At 44.4% G+C, this 8390-nt stretch overlaps 1 protein-coding gene across 1 annotated transcript; it reads right to left on the bottom strand.

The window, feature by feature from the left end:
• Nucleotides 1-3703: 3703 nt before the first annotated feature.
• Nucleotides 3704-6730, bottom strand: LOC147085191 (ferritin heavy chain, oocyte isoform-like). The gene is made up of 4 exons (XM_085979085.1): nucleotides 6581-6730; nucleotides 5712-5858; nucleotides 4825-4950; nucleotides 3704-3990 (listed from the first exon to the last, which is right to left on the bottom strand). Exons 1-4 carry the CDS (start codon nucleotides 6680-6682, stop codon nucleotides 3844-3846), a joined length of 522 nt encoding a protein of 173 aa, XP_085835211.1. The 5' UTR covers nucleotides 6683-6730; the 3' UTR covers nucleotides 3704-3843.
• Nucleotides 6731-8390: the final 1660 nt, after the last annotated feature.

Raw genomic sequence — 8390 nt, 5'->3', positions numbered from 1 at the left:
CAAGGGGAGGAAAACGTTAGTGGGTGTGATATATAGGCCTCCAAATAGTAATATGGAGGTGAGGGAAGGCATAAAAAGGGAAATTAGAGAAGCGTGCGATAAGAGCACAGCTGTCATCATGGGTGACTTTAATTTACATATTGATTGGACTACCCAAATTAGTAAAAATTCTGAGGAGGAGGAATTCCTGGAATGTTTTCGGGACGGTTATCTGGACCAATATGTCGAGGAGCCGACTCGAGATCAGGCCATTTTAGACTGGGTATTGTGCAATGAGAAGGGACTTATCAGCAATCTTCTTGTACGAGGCCCTTTGGGTCAGAGCGATCATAATATGATCGAGCTCTCAGTCGAGATGGAGAGTGAGGAAATTGAATCAGAGACTAAGGTCCAGAACTTAAATAAAGGGAATTACGAGGGTATGAGACGGGAATTGGGTAAGATTGATTGGGTGGTGTTTCTGGGGGGATTGACAGTGGATAGACAATGGCAAGCATTCAAAGATAGAATGGAAGAATTCCAGAACATGTTTATACCGGTTTGGCATAAAAATAAACCTAAAAAGGTGACTCAACCGTGGATAACGAGGGAAATTAGGGACAGCATAAAATCAAAAAAAAGGGCATATCAACTGGCAAAAAAAAGCACCAGACCGGAAGATTGGGGGCAGTACAGGATACAGCAAAAGAGGACAAAGGGATTAATCAGGAAGGGGAAAATAGAATACGAAAGTAAACTTGCAGCAAACATAAAGACAGACTGCAAAAGCTTTTATCGGTATATCAGGAGGAAAAGACTGGTAAAATCCCAAGTCGGTCCCTTGCAGTCCGATTCGGGAGAATATATAATGGAGAATAAGGAAATGGCAGACCAATTAAACTCATACTTTGGTTCTGTATTCACAAAGGAGGACACAAATAACCTCCCAGGAATATCGGCAAACATAGGGACTAATGAGAGGGAGGAGCTGACAGAAATTAGTATCTCTAGGGATATGGTGTTGGGTAAGTTGAGGGGACTGAAGGCCGACAAATCCCCGGGGCCTGATAAACTACATCCTAGGGTACTTAAGGAGGTGGCCCTGGAGATAGCAGATGCTCTAAGGATCATCTTCCGGAACTCCATTGACTCGGGAACAGTACCCGTGGATTGGAGGGTAGCTAATGTTACCCCAATATTTAAAAAGGGGGGTAGAGAGAAAGCAGGGAATTATAGACCAGTAAGCCTTACATCGGTTGTGGGCAGAATGCTAGAGTCCATTATTAAGGATAAAATAGCGGAGCACTTGACAAATGGGGAAAGGATCGGACAGAGTCAACATGGATTTACAAAGGGTAAATCGTGTTTGACTAATCTGCTGGAATTTTTTGAGGAAGTAACTGGTAAAATAGATGGGGGAGAGCCAGTGGATGTGGTGTACCTTGACTTCCAGAAAGCCTTCGATAAGGTTCCACACAAAAGATTATCATGCAAAATTAAGGCTCATGGAATTGGGGGCAAAGTATTAACGTGGATAGAGAACTGGCTGGCGGATAGAAAACAGAGAGTTGGAATAAACGGCTCATTTTTGGAGTGGAAGGCAGTGACCAGCGGGGTGCCGCAAGGATCTGTCCTGGGACCCCAGCTGTTCACAATATATATAAATGATCTGGATCAGGGAATTGGATGCAATATTTCCAAATTCGCTGACGACACTAAACTAGGAGGAGGGGTGGGCTCTGATGAGGATGTCAGGAGGCTACAGTGCGATTTGGACAGGTTGGGGGAATGGGCGGATACGTGGCAGATGCACTATAATGTGGATAAATGCGAGGTTATCCACTTTGGGGGTAAAAACAGGAGGGTAGATTATTATCTAAATGGCAATAGATTGGGAGATGGGGAAGTGCAGAGGGACCTGGGTGTTCTTGTGCACCAGTCACTGAAGGAGAGCATGCAGGTGCAACAGGCGATTAAGAAGGCAAATGGTATGTTGGCCTTCATATCAAGGGGGTTCGAGTATAGGAATAGGGATACCTTACTACAGCTGTACAAGGTGCTGGTGAGACCGCATCTGGAGTATTGTGTACAGTTTTGGTCGCCCCATCTGCGGAAGGATGTTCTTGCCATGGAAAGAGTGCAACGGCGATTCACCAGGCTGATACCTGGAATGGCGGGAATGACCTACGGAGAGAGATTAAATAGTTTGGGCTTGTACTCACTGGAGTTTAGAAGATTGAGAGGGGATCTCATCGAAACATATAAAATTATGGCAGGCCTGGACAGGCTGAATTCAGAGAGAATGTTTCCAATGGCCGGGGAGCACAGAACCAGGGGCCACAGTCTAAAAATAACGGGCAAATCATTTAGAACAGAGATGAGGAAGAATTTCTTCACTCAGAGTGGTGAGCCTGTGGAATTCCCTGCCACAGAGGGCTGTGAAGGCTAATTCAATAAATATTTTCAAGAGAGAATTGGATATATTTCTGAAGACTAAGGGGATTAAGGGTTACGGAGAAAAGGCGGGGACGGGGTACTGAACTGGTAAGATCAGCTATGATCTCAGACGAAGATCAGCCATGAGCTCATTGAATGGCGGAGCAGGCTCGAAGGGCCGAATGGCCTACTCCTGTTCCTATCTCTATGTTTCTATGTTAACATGTGATCACGTGAATACAATAGGTATTGCTTCGATGCCTGCGGGCCAATGACAATTCAGTATGCAAATGTTACACCTACAACAATGCTGCTGCAATAGAACGTAAGTTAGTTTTTGGTAGAAAAATCATTGGCTTGAATAGGGTTGAGGCAGAGAGCACATAGGGACAGTAACACAATTCACTATGTATAGGCAATGTTATCGCTCCACGTTATGTCCGGAACTTGGTTGGGTTATCGGAGCAGGGTCCCTTTAAGAGTCGTCGATTGTGTGTCGATGTCATAGCCCTGCGACGAGGCCGAGTCCCTCAGTCCATGCGGAGAGTTAATAAAGCTAACACGTGTTTTTCTTTGCTGCTATGAAAGTCTCGCACTCTATTTCCAGTGACTCCAACATGATTACTGATTTAGCTTCACTTTACCCAACACCAACAAACTCCCCGTAGGACACACTACTGCTCGATTCAGACTAGTGCTTTACTTAATCCCAGACATCAAGTATTGCCATCGGTGGGGCTAGAAAAAGAAAGTAACCTGGGAAAGAAAGAGAATGATAAACAGAAATGATCCTGCCCAAATGGAAGTTTCTAAGATGGCCAACGCTGTACTGTGTACACATGTCACACAGCTTTGGCAATCTAGTGCGTGACTTGTGCCATCAGTCAAATGTAAAGACAGCTCAATAGCAGATCATTCCCCCACCTTTACAGGTAAAAGTCTGAAGCAAGACACCAGGCATGTACTCTCCCTTCTCCTGACTGAAGAGTCACTACTGTCAGCACTAATTCAACCCCCTTCACCCTTGCCCATTTCTTTGTTTTAAACCACCACAGCTTAATGACTGTTTGCTGGCAGATGTTATAAAAAACCCTTTTCAGCAGGAACTGTTACCGAGAGCTCAGAAAACCATTAGAATCCTCTCCAGTGATGATTGGAAGATGTGGGCACAGCCATCCTGGGAGTGACTTCTGTATTTTTAACTTGGATCATATTACACAGCTGTGTATTGTGCAGTGGGATCGTAACCAGATCAGCTATTTAATTAAACAAAGACAAACCAGTTCAATGATGAATAACCTTTATTTCCATGTACTGTGACAGTTAGATGAGAAAACTGGGAAATAATGACAACCAAAGTATTCACCACCAGAAGTTGGTCACACTTCATTTCCAACCTGTATAGAACTAATGGTTCAAGAATCCCATTCAACTCAGGCTGTGCTTGTCAAACAGGTACTCTCCCATGCCATTCTCAGGGGCTCCCAGTCTCTTCAAGTTGGTGATGTGATCTCCAAGCTTCTTGATCATCTTCACTTGCTCATCCAAGTAGTGGGTCTCCAGGAAGTCACACAACTGAAAGTGAAAAACAAAGCACAATTAGCTCAGAGGAGACATCATCAAAGGCCTTCTGAGCTTCACCGCCCATGGAGATGGTCCTTTATCTTCTACTGGATGGGGTAACTGGTACAAGTGCTGCAGAGAAATAGGTGGATTGGACGTCAGATTAGATTTACTCCAGGAGTAATGCATTTACCAATTTAAAATTGGAAAGCAGAACCCCCTTCAGTTACAACTTATCCTTTGCTGTCCCAATTTCAATCTGCTTTATGCACTGGCCTCATCTCAGGGAGATCCTGATGTTGAAGTCTTTTGTGAAAGATCATCAGAAACCTTTTGGGCATGGAGATATTGCTAAAGATCAGTGATCAGATTAAGCTCCCCAGATAGCCTTCAACTCACCCAAAACATGGCAAGTGTCAGCCATGGCTTACTGGTACCACTGCCACTCAGAAGGCCCTGGGTTGTCCCATTTCAGAGAATTGAGTGAAAACCAACACTTCACTGCAGTACTGAGGGAGAGCTGCAATGTCAGAGGTATTGTCTTTTGGATAAAACAGTACACAAGGTCTTGTCTGCCCACATGGTACTATTTCAAAGAAAACAAACTGGAATGTCAGTGTCCTGGCCAATATTGATCACTAACCAACTTAATAAAACAGACTATCTGGTGATTTCTCTCATTTCTGCAGCAGGATCTTGGTGTGCAGATTGACTGCCATGTTGCAAACATTACAATAATGACACTTCAAGAAGTACTGAATTGGCTGTAGTGTTTTTGGACACCGACGACAAGGAAGGCACTGTAGATATGCAAATCTTTCTTTAAATGAGACATTAGGAACTTACATGAGGGTCAGTGTTCCCAGTGGAGAGTTGGTGTAGATCCAACAGACTCTGGTTGACATCCTTCTCCAGCTGCAGAGCTCTCTGCATCACCACTAGGCCATTGCTCCACTCATCCTGCTCTGGTTTCTGAGAGTTTGTAGGGGTGGGGTATAGAGTAACATTGGAAGAAATTAGTTAACAGACTTGAACATTTCAGGAGTTAGTCAGATCACAACTCAATGTCATTCTTGATATTCTAAGCCAGGATTTTAACCAGACAGTTCATCAAGAATTCTCTTTGGAATGAGTTATTTGACTTGAAATCACAGCACTATAGGCTCTAAAGTGAGATCACCTAAAATGGAGCACAATATTCCAAATGAGGTCTATCTAGCAGTAATTGCAGTAACACTTCCTTGCTTTCTATTCTATGCCAGAACATGAAGCCCACCTTTCAATCAGCCTTTTGTCTCTGCAAGCTAGCTTCTAAATGACATCTGTACTGGGACACACCCCAAATCCCTACACTCTTACATCTGATGTGAACATCAACCACTTCCTTCCAGTCAACCCCCTAGCCAGTCTCCAATTTTGCCCTGGAGCTCACTATAGACCCTAGCTCAGCAGATCACTATTTGCACATTTAGATCATATGCACTAGTCACCATCCAGTGGTCTATTTTATACCAACTGCCTCCTACTCCACCCAGTTTTATTGGGGTCACAAGGTTGCTTCTAATGCACTTCCAATTTCTGCCAGCAATCTCCTGCCTTCTGAAAATCCATGCATACAACAATCATTGAGCCTCCTCTTGGAACAACTTCCATGACTCAGATAATCTAGTATGAGGTAACTAGCCTACTTTTCACAAAACCATGGCAATTCTTCAAAGTTTGCTGAATCTAACCTTGACATCCTCCAGGACAACACGCCCCCCACGCATATTCTGGAATTTCAGCAGTTTCTCAGCATGCTCACGTTCCTCATGTGACTGCTCCTTGAAGAACACGGCAAAGTGACGCAGGGCAACATCATCCCGGTCAAAGTAATACGACTGCAGGTAGAGAGAAAAATGGAAAAGAGACAATTGAAATCTAGATCTGATCCATGGCCAACTCAAATGGTAGCAACACCAATACTTTCCAAATCCTTTTTGAATATGTTGGAAGCTCCTCATTGAAGTAGCTCAACAGAATAGGAGGTTATGTTACTAGAAAATATTAGCGAGCTTTAATGCTTTTTGGAATAAAGCTCTCAACTACACTTGGTCAAAATATCTGTGGTATCTTCTTTTGTTCCCAGATGAAAGTCTAAAAGCAGAGAAGGAAAAGAGCCAAATCTTTAAAATTAAATAGTTTAACACCATCCTCAGGTGAGAAAGACTAACAGGATTCACTCAATTAGAGGGGGATAAAAACTGGCCAGAACCAGCCAATGTTTCACTAACTAGTCACCCAATTCAATCTAATTGTTGCCATCCAAGTTGGAAGTTGACTAGTTTTAGTGAATCTTCAAGATGAACCCTCCATTACAAACTTGATGAAACCCTGGAGTTAGTTTCAAATATAAACACATCAGAATAGGACAGAGCTATTACAGAGCAGGAAAGAGTCCTTCTGCAAGATCACTGTCTTAAGAGCATTCACTGGATTAAGACTGGGGAGGGCTATAGAGAGACCCTCTAAAGCCCATTCATTGACCTAGAGAAATTCTACCTGCTTAGAATAAAATAACAGCCTTAATTTTGAAATAGGACCCCAAAAATACAAAACTCACCATGGAGAGATAAACATAGGAGGAATAGAGCTCCATGTTGATCTGCTTGTTGACAGCATCCTCACAGTCCTTGTGATAGTTCTGACGCACTTGGGAGGCCATCTTAACTCTTCCTGTTGCAAAGCACTGAGCTCAAACTCCACTGTAGTAACAACCTAACCTCTACCCTCACAAGCTCCTGCATTTCAACAGGGTCTGGCATGATCAATGATGATTGACAATCCCTGTGAGCCAGTCAGGATCTTCCATCAATCCAGGCACCAATTAACAAAGGAGAGGGGGCGGTGTGTGATACCCAGAGCCAATCAGAGCTTTGGAATACAGAGGTTTGGATGATTATTCTGTGATGTCATTGCTGTTGGTTTCTTTGACTTTCCTCAAACTGAATTTGAAAGCGTCTCTGTTCTCAGAATCAGAGTTTCACAACATATCTCAAAGAGCTCGATGAAATTCCACCCTACAGATGGTGTCGAGCACAGCCGGCTCTAAGTTAACCCGTCTCTCGGAGAATTGATGGGCATCTCGGTGGCTCCAGAATGAGTCCGTGATACCAAGGTTCACAATGTTGACCACAATAGATTGAAAGAGACTGACCTACACCAGTCAGTCTGCAGTGGATCTGCAAAGCAGCCCACAACGAGTTGGGGAAATGGAAAGTGGATCAGTGGGGAGCTTCAGACAGAATCTGTTGCTCCGTCACTGTAAAGTGCGATGTGGACTTTTATCCCCATGAAATTTAAGAGCTGTAAAGTCCTGTGGTTAGTTTGCACTGTTTCCTCATCTCCTGCAAACCCCGGGTCTGTTTTGAGGAATGGTTTTATACCAGAAAGGTCAAGTGTCTCGTGTTTTCTCGACCGATGCTGCCTGACCTGCTGAGTGTCTCCAGCGTTTTCTGTTTTTCTTTGAGATTTCCAGTATCATAGAGTCATAGAGTAATACAGCACGGATAGAGGCCCTCGGCCCATCGTGTCCGCGCCGGCCATCAAGCCCTGTCTAATCTAATCCCATATTCCAGCATTTGTTCCGTAGCCTTGTATGCTATGGCATTTCAAGTGCTCATCCAAATGCTTCTTAAATGTTGTGAGGGTTTCTGCCTCCACAACCCTTTCAGGCAGTGAGTTCCAGACTCCAACCACCCTCTGGGTGAAAAAGTTCTTTCTCAAATCCCCTCTAAACCTCCCGCCCTTTACCTTGAATCTATGCCCCCTAGTTATTGACCCCTCTACTAAGGGAAAAAGCTCCTCAGCATCCATCCTATCTATGCCCCTCATCATTTTGTACACCTCAATCATGTCCCCCCTCAGCCTCCTCTGCTCCAAGGAAAACAAACCCAATCTGCCCAGTCTCTCTTCATAGCTGAAGCGCTCCAGCCCTGGTAACATCCTGGTGAACCTCCTCTGCACCCTCTCTAACGCGATCACATCCTTCCTGTAGTGTGGCGACCAGAACTGCACACACTATTCCAGCTGTGGCCTAACCAGTGTTTTATACAGCTCCATCATAACCTCCTTGCTCTTATATTCAATGCCTCGGCTAATGAAGGCAAGTATCCCATATGCCTTTTTTACCACCTTATCCACCTGTTCCGCCGCCTTCAGGGATCTGTGCACTTGCACACCCAGATCCCTCTGACCCTCCGTCTTGCCTAGGGTCTTTCCATTCATTGTGTATTCCCTTGCCTCGTTAGTCCCCCCAAAGTGCATCACCTCGCACTTTTCCGGGTTAAATTCCATTTGCCACTGTTCCGCCCATCTGACCAACCCATCTATATCGTCCTGCAGACTGAGGCTACCCTCCTCGCTATTTACCA

Source organism: Somniosus microcephalus, unplaced genomic scaffold (genome assembly GCF_052327205.1).
Source record: "Somniosus microcephalus isolate GS21.2 unplaced genomic scaffold, FLI_Smic_1.0 unresolved_chr8, whole genome shotgun sequence".
NCBI classification, from domain to species: domain Eukaryota; kingdom Metazoa; phylum Chordata; class Chondrichthyes; order Squaliformes; family Somniosidae; genus Somniosus; species Somniosus microcephalus.
This window is presented reverse-complemented; position numbering and strand designations above follow the sequence as displayed.

Excerpts from the sequence above, each read along its gene's own strand:
- LOC147085191 (XM_085979085.1), bottom strand. The coding sequence starts at position 6,682 with ATGGCCTCCCAAGTGCGTCAGAACTATCACAAGGACTGTGAGGATGCT. Across the intron at positions 5,859-6,580 it reads CCTATGTTTATCTCTCCATG|TCGTATTACTTTGACCGGGA; the intron begins GTGAGTTTTGTA and ends CTCTACCTGCAG. Across the intron at positions 4,951-5,711 it reads TTGTCCTGGAGGATGTCAAG|AAACCAGAGCAGGATGAGTG; the intron begins GTTAGATTCAGC and ends ACAAACTCTCAG.